Here is a 15,075-nt window from a genome sequence, read left to right on the forward strand (position 1 = left end):
TTCCTCCTACAACCCAAGACAGATAGATGATATTGGGACAGGCAGGCTGAAATTGCCTGGTAGGTTGTATCAGTTGCCTCTGCCCTCATTTGTCACTTGGAAATCGAGGCTTAGATCAAGGTCTGGCTTCAGCCTGGCCTCACAGAAAGCCTTCACTTTTTGTTCAGGGCTACACTGATCTTCTGTACTCCTATGACATCCGTGACTGATGAGTGGAGTTAGCTCTTTACCTGTTTGATCTGTTGTTTCTTAGGCGTCATTTTTACCAGTTCTACTTTATACCTTAGTCCATGTAGTCCAGTGCTCAGCATATGGTTTCTCTTTTATGTATTAAATTGTAACCTTTGGATTACTACAGAACCTACTTGCTTTCTTAGAAAATGATAATGTAAGTAAATTGTAATTATTTGTTGTAAATCTAGTTGTTGTTTTTTTTCCAGACAAGGGTCTTGTTGTATTTCCCAGCCTGGCCACAAACTCATGATCCCCCTGTTTCAGCCTCCTGAGTGCTGAGATTTCAAATATATGCCACCATGCTTACCTTGCAAACACGGTTTAAAATAGTTTTTTAAAATAATAAACACTGGCATAGTAGCTTGAGACTCATTGGTGTCTCTTAAAAGTGAGGTCACACATAGAGGCTTCCATGAAAATTAACACCTTGAGGTTCTCCTGTTACTCAAGATAGAAACTCCCAGTATGTTTCATTTTCAAGATATTTGAGTGGTTTGAATAAACCATAATGTACAGTGAATCTAAGTAAAAATAAGAAAAGTTTCTAAAATTATAGTGGCCAAAAAGACAGGTTGATTACTAGAGACCTTAGTAGGTTTCAAATCCAGTCCAAAGCATGTTTGTTGAAAGCACTCAGTAGATAAGAGATGCTTGTACTCTTCTCTTAGTTCAAAAACTGATGAATGGCTCTGGACCACTCTCTTGATACTCCATGTTGGGAAGAGGATAAAGTGTCAGGAGGCTATACCAGCCCTGTAGTTTTTCTGGAACAGAGACTCTAAAGGCTTGAAAGATCTTGCAATTTCTTTGCTCTGTGGTGTACTCTGTGTGTGTCTGTGTATTTATAGACTATAAAAATTACTTTTTCTTAAATAATATTGAGACAGAATATCAGCTTGTATCTAAAATAGTGAAAGAATTACCATATACAAAACATTTCATCTATCAAAAGGTTATCCACATTTGAATTTCCTCTAGTTTCTCTTAAGCAGTTAAAGAGGAAGAGTTTATATTTGGCCTGAAAAGGGCATCCCCATTAATAGCCATGAGCTGCATCGAGGTAGTTTAACTGCTTTAGAACTTTGTGCTCGGAACATTCTTAGCTGCCAAAGCATGGGCACCAAAAGTGAGGCGCATGGGTTCTTTAGTATCTGTCACATCAGAGAATGACAGTTCCAGGACGGTGACTACCTCCTAATGGTAAGTACCCACTTGTTTATCATTTCTTAGATTCAAGAAAAAGAAAAGAGAAGTAGGCTGGTTGTGATAGCAAGTGCTACTCTTAAAAATAAACAAAAGCAATACAAGTCCAGCTTTAATCCTCAATGATGGTCATTTTTTCAGGTTTCTGTAGCTGGATCAGGCACTGGAAGAGGCTCCCCAGCTGTGACTCTAGTACAGTTACCTTCAGGCCAAACTGTACAGGTCCAGGGAGTAATTCAGACACCACATCCATCGGTTATTCAGTCACCACAAATACAAACTGTTCAGGTTAGCTTCCCTCCCTGACCATTTGTCTTTGACCTTCTCGAGCTTTAAAACTTCTTTTGTTTAATTCATTTATCATCATTTTTCTTTATTTTATTTTATTCTTTTGGAGATAAGGTCTCATTATGTAGCTAAGGCTAGCTTTAAGCTCCTCCTCCTCCTCCTCCTCCTTCTCCTCAGCCTCTCAAATCATGGGACTACAGGCATGTGCCACCACACTTGGCTCTTTTGTGTAACTTTATATTGAAGACATCTTCTTGGATACTTGGAAGAATTTCTTTTTATGTATGATATATATATATACATTTTTTTTTTGGCTGTGTATATAGATTGACTTACAGGTTGGAGTTTTGTTGTCACTGTTAATTTACAGGATGAATAATTGCTAGTTAAGCAGTTCTATCTTTTAGCTTCTTATTTTCAGACTTTTATTTATTTAGCAAATCTCTCTAGTGGTATTTGAGGGTTCTTGGAAGACATTGTAATAAAAATAGTACTATGAAGACTAGACTCCTGGCTGGCTTTGAACCCACTTTGTAAGCCAAGTTGGCTTGAAACTTACAGCAGACCTCCTGCCTCAGCCTCCTGAGTGCATCATTGCACTTGGCTCAGAAATTTATTTTAGATTTAGTGAATGCAACCTTTAGATGTCAGGATATCTGACTGTTGACTTACTTTGGTGCTGAGATGTAAACTCCAGATCTTGGTGCATGCTAATCAACACGCCCTAGCGCCTACTGCATGCTTGTCACTGGGGCACTGTATTTCCATGTCATTTACCTACTCAGATTGAACCTGGGCTTTTGTAGATGGGACTGTGATACAGATACATGTTGTACTGATTATTATTGTTACCAGAGTGGTCACAGCTCCTAAATTCTTGAAAGTAGTTTTTTTCATTAACAGATGTAAATTATTGTGTATGCACCTTATAGCATACTTTTCTTATCTACTGAACTGATTTCTGTTTCTTTTTTAGGTCAAGTTCTTATTATTCTTTAAGTGTAGAAATTATTTGAACCTAACTGGTGACAAAAAGCCTCAAATATATGAGGAAAAGGGACAGGCATATACTTAATCTTGACTTTGCCTGCATGCCTGAATGTATTTATCACAGAACACCATGAGGACTGCAGCCCATGAGGACTGACATGATAAATTCACATGCTTTCTAAGCTTGCTTGTCTTTTCAGAATAGGTATCTTTTCTTTGTTCTCGGGGTGTAAAAATAATTCCTATTATTGTCTAGTTTTATGTGATGACCCTTGATTCCAAGAATTTGTAATTTCTGATCCTAGTTTTCCCTCATTATTCTTTACATTATGGCTTTTATTGGAAGTACAAATTTTACCTGGCTGGTGTTGGAAGGCAACATTGTCTTATATTCTGAATACTTTGTTATTGCTGTTGTTTTCTTAAGTGAATTATTTGATTGACTTTGTAGAGATAAATGCTCATAGATCTTGTCTTAGAATTTCTGTTTTAAGTGACAAATCATTCTGCATGAACTTTAAATTTTTTAATGTTTTTACTAGTGTATATTAATTATATGTAATTCATTATATAATATATTCATTCATTATGATATTTCATAATGTACTTTGTTCATATTCATCACAACTTTTCTATTTCTTTCTTTCTTTTTCTGTTTTTTTTTCTGTTTTTTTTTTTTTTTTGTTTTTTTTTTTTTTTTGAGAAAGGGTTTCTCTGTGTAGCCCTGGCTGTCCTAGAACTTGGTCTGTAGATCAGGCTGGCCTCAAACTCACAGAGATTAGCCTGCCTTTGCCTCCTGAGCATTGGGATTAAAGGTATATGCCACCATTCATCTCAGCTTTTCTAAACTGGATAAAATAATGGCTTCTACTGCACATGAGGGAATTTCTGCAGTTTAGGACAGCTGTGTGTAATGTATTGCTAGTGTAAGGTACATGCTACATGACCATATATAAGGCAACATCTTTCCCCCCAATAGGTTATGTTCATTATATGTGTGTTTTTGTGTATTGTATCCATGACTAGAAGTGTCATATTTATAGATGTGTGTGTGTATACATACATACATATATACACATATATACATATATATACATGTATGTATATGTGTATGTATATATATGTATGTATGTGTATGCACACTTATACACCTGTCTATATGCATTGAAAACTATATATTCCTTCTATTAAAATCATAAATGAATTTTAAATATATTTTTACTTGGCAAACAATTTTTATCAATTTATTCTGAATAACATTTTGTTTTGAAGTGTGTATACATTGTGGCATGTCTAAATTGGCTAGTTAAAATATATATTACTTTATGTCATTATTGTTTTTTTCATGCTGGAAATAATTTAAATTTACACAAACTTGTAATTTTCAAAAGAAAATATACTGATACACTTCTTCCTCCTCCTTCTTAGCGTTTTTCTGGAGAATATTCATGAAGCTCAAGCTGGCTTCAAACTCACAGTGTCCCTAAGAATGACTTTGAATCTCATATGCTCCATTTCTACCTTCAAGTGCTGGCTTTATGGGCATGCACCACCACACCAGGTGTTCTGTGGTGCTGAAGTCAAACACATGTGCAATGGAAGCACTCCACCCCGAGCCCCAGCCCCAGCCCCAGCCCCAGCCCCGCTGTTCTTAACTGGACTCACCATGTTATGTAGCAGGAACTACATGTTCTTGCTTGTGTTCTTGATAGTTTTAGGTTTTTCCCACATTAGATTCTCATGTAATTCTGACATGAAGTTTCATAAACTTACCTCCCCTAAACCTTAGAGTGAAATGACTAAATAAATTGGCAGAAGACATATTTAGAGATTCATTATTTTAGTTTTCTCATTTTCTTTAATTGTCGTATCACTGTATTGTTGCCTGGCTTGAAAACGAAATCACGCTGAAAACTCTACTGCTTTTATTTTTATCTATCTGTCTATCCATCCATCCATCCATTTATTCATCTATTTATCTATCATCCAACCACCCACCCACCCAATCTATTTTTCATGTGGGCATGTCTTTTGGGTACATTCCATAGTGTCTACTTGGAGGCCAGAGGACAACTAGTGGGAATTTGTTCTCTGTCTTCTGTGTGGGTCTTGAGGCTGAACTCAGGCTGTCAGGCTTAGAGGCAAGTGCTTTTATTCACTGAGCCATCTTACTGGCCCTTTAAATATAAATTTATTTTGACTTCAGACTCTTTAAACTCTAACATACTCCTTGTAATATAAATCTTTCCCTTAATAAGCCCAGTTTACTGACTTTTTTACATATTCATTTTTCTTTGGGCCTACCTAATGCCTGACTTTTTTTTTCTTTTTTTCTTTTTTCTTTTTTTTTTTGGTTTTTTGAGATAGGGTTTCTCTGTGTAGTTTTGCGCTTTTCTTTTTTTTTTTTTTTTTTTTTTTTTTTTTTTTTTTTTTTTTTTTTTTTGGTTTTTCGAGACAGGGTTTCTCTGCGTAGCTTTGCGCCTTTCCTGGAGCTCACTTGGTAGCCCAGGCTGGCCTCGAACTCACAGAGATCCGCCTGCCTCTGCCTCCCGAGTGCTGGGATTAAAGGCGTGCGCCACCACCGCCCGGCTAGTTTTGCGCTTTTCATGGAACTCACTTTGGAGACCAGGCTGGCCTCGAACTCACAGAGATCTGCCTGCCTCTGCCTCCCAAGTGCTGGGATTAAAGGCGTGTGCCACCACCGCCCGGCCTATGCCTGACTTTCATACTCAGCTTAAAGCCTGTGATAATGTGAAGAGAGCACTAAATTGGGTAGTTTTTCTGCTTCTGTTATGGTCTCACACTGATAACTGGACTTAAAAGGACACATTCAGGTTTAGGGTTTTGGGTCTGAAGTGGTTTATGTTTTCCCTTTCCTGTGATGCCTCACATGGTATTCCAGATATTCTTTCCATTGAATTTATGTAGTATTTATTATGTGTACCATTCTTTACAACCCTTTCCACACAAGCACTAAGCTGAATTCTACCAGTAGACTCCTAATCTACATTTTTTGAATGAGGATGAAGATCATATATTTTATGATGCGTTTCAGAAAATCTTGTATTATAGGTAGCAACAATTGCAGAGACAGATGATTCTGCAGAATCAGAAGTAATCGATTCTCATAAACGTAGAGAAATTCTTTCTCGGAGACCCTCGTATAGGTGAGTTAACTAACTTTCCTACTGGAATATTTCTATCCAAAAAAGGTACAATAATTATAAAGCAAAATAATTATTTATAGCTTTTCTGTTGTCTGTTTCTTTCTATATACTAATTGCTTATATTGTTAAATTATATTTTAGAAAAATACTGAATGAACTTTCCTCTGATGTGCCTGGTATTCCCAAGATTGAAGAAGAAAAATCAGAGGAAGAAGGAACACCACCTAACATTGCTACCATGGCAGTACCAACTAGCATATATCAGACTAGCACGGGGCAATACAGTATGTATGCTACGATTCCATAGACACAGTGCTAGCTTTAAGTCTTCCCTAGTTACAGTGAAGCTGCGTGGGCTTGGGCATCTGATGCTTCATTAACAACTGTGCATTGTTAACAACTGTGTGTCATAGAATAAAAAGTACATGTTAAAGCAGTAAGAGATCTGTATTGGCAGCTGAAAAGTGAGTCTTTATTGCTGAGTATGAGAGATAAGGGGTTAAACGTTAAAGGGAGGGAGTCCTATTTACATGTTTATATTCATCTCAAGTAGAAGCTTTAAAGTTCTTGTTCTTGTTGTCTTCATGATATAAATGTCTGTATTTCATTGTTGCTGGCTTTTGTTGCCAATAACTTATTGCACTTAATCTAAAAGAGGTAACTTTGTTTTCTAAGTTGTGTTTTAATTGTAATTTTGTTTTCACTGTTAACTTGTGCTGCAGTTTTTCTAGAAGAACAAAAGTGATTTAACTTTCAAACTGTAGCAATTGGATAGATCATTTTATTTGAACTTTACCCACTGGAAGCTCTAATAAACAGATACATTGGCATTTAGTCTTGTGCATTTTAATGGATTGTTACTTCTGTGCTTTTTGTTCTAACTAAAGCACTAATTATTTTCCCATTTTCCAAGTCAAGGACATTTGCTAAACAAAAGTAATGAACCATGAGACCTAGAAAGCAAAATAAAAGGGAAGAGAGGAAGGCAGGGGAACTGCTGCTTGGGTACTTGGGGTTGTGTGATGTTAAATACTGTGTCCAAATAAAGTGTGAAGACTTCACAGTTTCAGTTTTCCTCTTAAAATGTACTAATACCCCCAAAGCCTCAAGGCTTGGCTGTTAAAACATGCTATTATTTTCTTTTGTGTATGGAAACTAGGGTTTGCTGTTGTTGTTTGTTTCTTAGAATTCCTCCTGTGTTGATAGATGTTTGCAATATTAAATTAAATCCTTTTGGTAATTTTGGGTAGATACCCTCATGATACCTGTCTGAAATGCATGTAATTTGTCCACACTCTTTACAGGATGCTGAATGCACATGTTCAAAATGACCTTTTGTTTCCATCTTTATGTTTCTTTGATTCATTGGGACTAGTGGTGAATGTTTTAGGACTGAAAACCAGAGCTTGCCAGCTTGTGTACCTTTGTAGTACAATTCTTGGTGCCAGGAGGGCAGAGCTTCTTAGTCCTTGCTCCTTAGACAGGCTGAGCAGGTCTAGGAGGCTCAAGCCTCTTGCCTAAGCCCCAGCCTTGAGCACCTTCGCCTATTTACCCAGTGGGCTGTTCATACTATTGTTTTCTGTTTGTGCTATGACAGGGAAAGGTTGGTAATCACTGCTGAAAGAATGTTAAAACTTTGGAAAGTTTTCGGAATGAGCTAAGAGGCTGTAATCTTGGCATTTCTCCGGCATAGTCTGATATTTTGTAGGACTACATGGCAACAGTGATCTATCTACAGAGAATAGGGAAGTTGATGCTGTGGGTTAATTTCCTTAGATTATTACTACAAAAATGTGACATAGTGAAATGAAAGTTAAGACAATGTTGAAGCTGGAGAGGATGTGGTGAAGGACTCTGGTGTCTGCATTTGTTCACTCAATAATCGGGTCAAGAGGTGTCTCAGGTTTTAGTCTTTGAGGTGGGAATAATTTCAGTGGCCAAACTGTGGGGTTTGTGTGAAGACAATAGAAAATAACAGGTCAAACTGGGAAGAAAAAGATGTGCAAACATTGGGAGGAGACAAAGAAGTGTAAATTAGCTGTGATAATCTCCATGTGCATTAGACGCTCTCTTTTCAAGGAGCGTCTGTGCCATGACTCCGTGCTCCTGGCACCAGCTTCCTTCCACACTTGACATGTAAGCTCACTGGTGTAAGATACAGCGTTGGGGGATGAATCCAGGCAAAACTAGACAACATGTGTAGAGAAGTTCAACATTTACTTGTTTGTCCCACAAGAATAATTTCTATACTTCAATTAGAGAACATTTATCTTTTCATACATACAAGATCCATTGTAATTAATCTTATTCTTACTAAGTAAAACTTAGTGTGTCTTGATGCTTTTATGTCATATATAAATATTTAATAGAAACAGTTGTTAGCATTCTTTGGCTTTTAGAATAGTTTGACTAGAATTTCTGTATGTTTTTCTATGCATTGTTTTGAATCACTCATAATTTTAATTGTGACATGAGTATTAAAATTGAGGAAATAAAAAATATATTTACTTAACTTCTCCCACATAAAAATAGTTATATTAAAATTATTCTGTATATGTATGTATATGTGTGCACATACGTGCATAGGTGCCCTTGCTTACACATGCATGTATAAAAGCTAGAGGCCGACATGAGGAGTCTTCTATGGCTTCTTCGCCTTATATTTTGAGTCAAGGTCTCAACTGGAGATCACCATTTTGGCAAGACTTTGTGGTCAGTGAGCCTCTAGTGTTCACTCATCTCCACTAACCGTTGGGGTTACAGATGCATAGGACCATGCCCAGCGTTTACATGAGTGATGGGAGGGGAGCCAGGTCCTCATGTCTGCACAGCAGGCGCTCTTCCCACGGAGCCATCTCCCTAGCCCAGAGTCATATTTCTAATAGTTGAAATATATTTGTTGGCAATTGATCTTATTGTTTTAGTTTTGGTAGTTCTAGGGATCCATCTGGAACCTTATACATGTTAGATAAGTGCTCTATTACTGAACTACATCCTTAGCTTTTGCTTATTATTTATCACAAAAATTAATATTTTCACTAGGAACAGGAAAAATAGGTAGACTTAAAAATAGAACTTAAAAAATGTAAACTTTAAACAGGCCAGGATTTATTGTTACAGCACCAAATAAATAGCTGCAGCTGCAGAGACTGCCGGGAACACAGATCCTTGCAGTAGGTTTGTTGTCTGACGGGTGAAGCCAGGGGTATGGTCCGCTGGGAGAACACTTACCTGGTACGTGTGAGGCCTTGACTTCAATCTCCAGCACCATGGTCAATTGGTTTGGTCAAGGAAAATCTGTTCTACCTCAGGGGAGTATCCTGAGATAGTACCATATGATGGCATTTGAGATAGTGTTAACAAAGAATGTTACTAGCTGCATGAAACATTTGATATATACAGCGAATTCATAAAAGCAAAAGTGAAAAGAAAATGTCTTAAAGAATTTAAACGAAGTTTAAAAAACATTCATTTTATGTGTATGGATGAGTGTATGTCTGTTCACCATGTGTATCCCTGGTGCCTGGGAAGGACAGAAGAGCGCATCAGATCCCCTGGGACTGGAGTTACAGACAGTTATGAGCTGCCATGTGGGTGCTAAGATTCAAACCTGGGTCCTCTGCAAGAGCAGCCAAGTGCCCTTAACCACTGAGATCTCTCTCTAGACCCAAATGATTAAAGGTTTTTAATTTAATAAATTTTCTCCTCTGAGGAAAAATTAAACCCATACTCTGCTACACCCAACCTCTTCCTCTAACAGTGAAAGGCTGTCACTAAGACTTCACATTATTCTTTCTAGATGTCCCATTTTTTTCCTCTCTCCTACTATATTTTACTAAGAATCTTATTGGAATGAGTCTCTATGACTCATCATTTCTGGATATGAAAGGTAAGTGGGTCAAACCAAAATCCACCTAAAAGACAAGTATGGATATTGTGGACTGCTTAAAGAACCCAGAATTAAAATGTTCTGTTAGTTTATATTAATTATATAATAATGGGTTTCATTATGACATTTTTATAATATGCATATATCATAAGAATTTAGAACTTTAGGATGCTCATATGAATGAACACTTTTCTCATGAAGGACATTCTAAAGAAACGATATTTTTATATTCTTAGCAGTGACATTGCTTACATCCCCCCAGTAACTTTCAAAATTACTTACGTAGTTAATGTCATGTAAATATGTTTTTTTGACCTTTGTATTTCTTTTCTCATAGTAACTGTGATTTAATCTTTTTCTGTTAATCTGGCTTCTAAGACACGGGATTTAGTCCCTCTTTCTTCTCATTTCCTCTCCTGCCTCCACACCCCAGTTCCAGTGCCAGGCATCAAACCAAGGCCTTGTGCTTTGTGCGTTTACTCTGCCACTGGCCCACTTCTGCTATCCTGTTAAATATTAATGTAGTAGCCCAGCAGTGGTGGCACACTCCTTTATTCCCAGCACTCAGAGGCAGAGACAGGTGGATCTCTGTGAGTTTGAGGCAAGCCTGGCCTACATAGTTTCAGGACAGCCAGGACTACACAGCAAAACCCTGTGTCGAAGAAAACAAAAACAAACCCAAACAAAACAAAGAAACAAAAATTAATGTAGTGAAATTTCAGATTTGAGTCTTTCAGTTACAGTTTGAAATTAGAGTAGATTTGAATTATATTTACTCAAATGTTTACATGCTTATGCATTTGAATTACTGCTATGCACACGTTTAGAATAAAAAATATGTATGAATCGAGTAAGGAGAGCTCAGATCTTAAGTTGAGTACATTCTACTCATTTGCTTGGAAATTTTTCCAATTTTCCAAATTTTTTACTTTTGAGACAGTCTCACTATGTAGCTCTGGTTGGAACTCAATTATGTAGACCAGGCTGGCCCCAAATTCATAGAGGTCTGCCTAACTCTTTCTTTTCTGTCTAAGTGCCGGTGCACTATCATACCTGGCCAGGTTTCCACTTTTTAAATTCATCTTTTCTGTTTTGTATCAATTATATAGGACTTAAAATTTGCCTTTTGGGCTTGGGGACATACAGCTCAGTTGGTAGAGTGCTTGCCTCTTGTGCATAAAGCTCTGGTTGTATCTCCAGTATGGCCGGAAACTAAGAGTAGCTGTGTACACCACTAATCTGAGCACTGGGGAGGTGGAGGCAGGAGGATCAGAAAGCTAAGGTCATCATCAGCTGCATATTAAGTTCAAGGCCAGGCTGAGACATGAGGCCTTGTCTCAAAAACAAGTACCTTTTTACTAAAAGTTTTGAATCTTCATCCCATAAATGATATTTTTCCTCCTTTAATTAATACTAATAGCTTTCATAGAAAGTTGTGTAATGCCAGTGAGTAATGGAAGTAACAGATTTCTGGCATAGTTTTGTGTCCCAGAAATACTTGGGATTTATTGCCTTGGACTAGCAGATAAGTTTTGTCATCCTATCTGGTACCATTTTATTCTATGTAATGTTATTAAGGAAATAAGAAAATAAGTACAGTCCAAATTAAAAGACACTTTTCATTTGCGTGAGTCCCAGTCAATATTTATGGACCAGTATAGACTCTGCTTTGTTAACAAGTATGTAAATGTCAGTGATAGGAGCCCTCATGCCTTTGTATGAGTCACTTCAGGAAAGCATTTAAAAGGCTAGATCTGGGTTGGAGAGATCATGCCTCTAACAATACCTACTACTTTTTCAAAGAACTGGACTCTGCTTCTAGCCCCCATCTCAGTCAGCTCACACCTGCCTGTAACTCTAGCTTCAGTAGATCTGACACCCTCATTTGGTATCTGAAGTCACACACACACTCACACACACACACACACACACACACACACACACACACACACACACACATACACGAATAATACAATTTAAAAATTTAAAAGCCTAGGTCCCCAGAGTGAAATGACTGGGAGATACAAAGATACTTTATTTTCTTGATTACTAGTGACCATTCAATTGTGAATACTCCAGACAGCCCCCACACACACACCCAGTAGTGGCTCAGAAGATGAATGGGCAGAGGAAATGGATGACAGAAATAGCTCTTCACAGTTGAGCATGGTAGCGCATGCCTATTATCCCAGTCAGCTGTAGGAGAGAGAGGCAATAGGATCAAGAGTTCAAGGTCATCTTCTAGTTCTAGGACAGCCTGTACTGCCTGAGACCCCAACTCAAAAACTCAGGACAACAAATAAATTTCTTTCACTGTTATGTTTGTTGGAAGCTTTCTGTAATAGTTTTGCTCTTTCAGCACACAGTCTCACTGTAGCTTAGAGTATCCTGGAACTCATGGCGGTTTTGCTGTGTCTCCCAGAAGGCTAGGGTTACAGGCACATGCCAACATGCCTGGCTAATAAGTTTTGTTTATTGTTTGTTTTTAAAGGCTAAAATAAAATATATATCTAAATTCATTCAGACATACTTATTTTTCCTATTTTTATCTTTATTGATGTTTATTAAAAGCAAATTATTCTATCTTTGGATATTTTAGCTCCTTAGAAGTTCCTGCTTAAATCTGTTACTACAGATAGCCCATTTCCAGAATTTCTGAAACATTAGCCTTTATTCTCCAACAGTAGATGATACCCTTTTGAATGGGAAGAGCCTCTAGCATTTCATAATGCTAGAGTCAGAAGCCCTGTCAGTATAAACTATGAAAGGCTAATGAAAGAGATTTATCAGAAGAAATGCTTCCTATGTCTGGCATGGTAGCTTGTACCAGAGCCAACTGTGCTATGAAGTATATTCAATTTTGTTTATAAAATTATGTATGTATTTCAATTTAATTATATTTTGGTTTCACCAGAAAATAAAATGACAAAGAGATCCTTAATATTGTAATTTGTTCATATTATGAAAACAAAAGTTTTAGTTGTAAATTTAGGAGAAGAATTACTTAAAAATACTAAAAAGGAAGAAAGAAAAAACTGGAAAAAAAACAAAATAATTTTACTTATCTCAGGATTCTAATAACTTCTCCAAAAGCCTGATATTTTATTGTTGAAAAGTTAAAGAGAAAATATAATTTCTGTGACTGGAATTTGAAACCATCACTTAACTCACTTAGAGTTACAAGTTCCTCCCTCCCTCCCTCCCTCCCTCCCTCCCTCCCTCCCTCCCTCCCTCCCTCCCTCCCTCCCTCCCTCTCCCTCCCTCTCCCTTCCTCCTCCTTTCCCTCATTTCTGTGAATGTTTGGGATTGTATCCTGTGCCTAGTACACGATCTGAACATGCACTCTACCACTAAGCTGCAGACACCCTCAGCTCTTAAAACTGCCTCTCATTTGACAATAAATTAGCTAGGTGATTTAAAGTACATGCTTAATGTAATTGCATACCCAGTGGAAATGTTACTGACCATTTCCTAATTCTCAGAAGAATGTTATTTATAACCAAAAATATTTGAAAGAATTAGTAATGCTTCAAATCTGGACTGTGTATCTCAATAGCTGTTCTTCCAGAGGTCCCAGATTAGATTCCCAGCACCTGCGTGGCATCTCACAATGGCATAACTCCAGTTCTAGGGGATCCAGTGCACCCTTCTGGCCTTTATAAACACCAGGGGTGCATGTGGTGCGCAGATATACATGTAGGCAATACACCATACACATTAAAAAAATAATAATTGAGTGGAATGGATACCTAGAATGAAAACTTTATGGACTCTAGGAATAATAGAAAAAATTCTGGATACAAAATACCCTCAACAGCAAAACCAAAATAAAATAACTTGTATTGATAATCTTTTATAAAGTTCACCCCACGATGAAGAAGCTAATGTTCCTTATTAGTCCCACTTAGACTTAGACTAAAGTAACTGGAGGTAATGGTAGTATATAGAATATATTATATTCTCCCAATATGGGATTAAAATAACTCAGAATTCTCTAATATTTCTTCTCTTTTTCTATTAAGTTGCTATAGCCCAAGGTGGAACAATCCAGATTTCTAACCCAGGATCTGATGGTGTTCAGGGACTCCAGGCCTTAACAATGACAAATTCAGGAGCTCCTCCGCCAGGTGCTACAATTGTACAGTACGCAGCACAATCAGCCGATGGCACACAGCAGTTCTTTGTCCCAGGCAGCCAGGTTGTTGTTCAAGGTATAGTTTATTAATCTAATACATTTAGAGTACCCGTGGGTTGCTGTGGCTCACCTTTCAGTGTCTGTCTGCAGTGTTGTGAAATATACAGGGGTAGATTTTTAGGAGGGATGGGAGACACTTTCACAAGTTCAAAGAAATATTTATACTTCAGAGAAGTTAAAGTATGGTTCTCACTGACTGAAGAAAGGATAATTTCAGAGCAGCGTGATAAAAGAAGGGGAGATGGAAACATAAATGCATTTTTAAATTAAGTAAATATCTTTCATTTAGTATCACATGCTGTACCCAGTGTATTTTTACTTTTAAAATTTTTTGTTTATTATTACTATGCGTGTGCGTGCGTGTGTGTGCGTGTGTGTGTGCGTGCGTGCGTGTGTGTGTGTGTGTGTGTGTGTGTGTGTGTGTGTGAGTGTGTGTGTGTGTGTGTGTGTACAGTGCTCAGGTCATGGTGTGTGTAGGAATCAGAGGATAGCTTTGAGGAGTCAGTTACTTCATCTCACATTTTATGTGGGTTCTGGGTCAGACTCAGAATATCAGGTTTGTATGGTAAAAAAAACCCTTTACTGCCTGAGCCGTTCACTGGCCTCCAGTATGTGTCTATCAACTTTAATGTGGGTATTCAAGTTCATAGCCAGTAATGTCTTCAGTTTGTTCTTCTCTCCTACCTTATTTTTCAAGTCTAATTTTTACACAACTCATTTAAAAACGAGTGCCAATTTTCATATATTTTAGACTCTTCTTAGTATTTATGGTCTCCATTCTAGGTCTTATGAATCAAGTTTGTAGTGAAATAAGACAGGATGTAGCCATAAGCTTTTAGGGTTGCCTGTGAGTTGAGTTAAAACTGGGTTATACATTATTTTAATTTCATTCAGCTGTGCTTATGATAACTATAAAGCATGTATTTAATACAACTTAGCCGGGCAGTGGTGGCGCACGCCTTTAATCCCAGCACTCAGGAGGCAGAGGCAGGCAGATCTCTGTGAGTTCGAGGCCAGCCTGGTCTACCAAGTGAGTTCTAGGAAAGGCGCAAAGCTACACAGAGAAACCCTGTCTGGAAAAACAAAACAAACAAAAAAAAAAGTACAAC

The 15,075-nt window shown here is 37.6% G+C and overlaps 1 protein-coding gene across 31 annotated transcripts in view; it reads left to right on the forward strand.

Moving 5' to 3' along the window:
* Positions 1 to 15,075, forward strand: part of Crem (cAMP responsive element modulator) — an 85,803-nt gene that overhangs the window by 50,466 nt on the left and 20,262 nt on the right. For 9 of the 31 annotated variants that reach the window (XM_006992152.4, XM_006992153.4, XM_042277969.2 and 6 more), the window contains 4 exons: positions 1,579 to 1,725; positions 5,788 to 5,882; positions 6,024 to 6,166; positions 13,794 to 13,982. The exons of 2 other annotated variants lie outside the window; for them this stretch is intronic. In XM_006992152.4, coding sequence (XP_006992214.1) covers positions 1,579 to 1,725; positions 5,788 to 5,882; positions 6,024 to 6,166; positions 13,794 to 13,982 — 574 coding nt within the window. Of the gene's footprint in view, positions 1 to 1,205; positions 1,435 to 1,578; positions 1,726 to 5,787; positions 5,883 to 6,023; positions 6,167 to 13,793; positions 13,983 to 15,075 lie in introns of those variants that run through there. 20 more of the 31 variants (XM_006992154.4, XM_076572531.1, XM_015985773.3 and 17 more) reach the window with 6 other exon arrangements.

The sequence above is a fragment of the Peromyscus maniculatus genome, chromosome 5 (assembly GCF_049852395.1).
Source record: "Peromyscus maniculatus bairdii isolate BWxNUB_F1_BW_parent chromosome 5, HU_Pman_BW_mat_3.1, whole genome shotgun sequence".
Taxonomy (NCBI): Eukaryota; Metazoa; Chordata; class Mammalia; order Rodentia; family Cricetidae; genus Peromyscus; species Peromyscus maniculatus.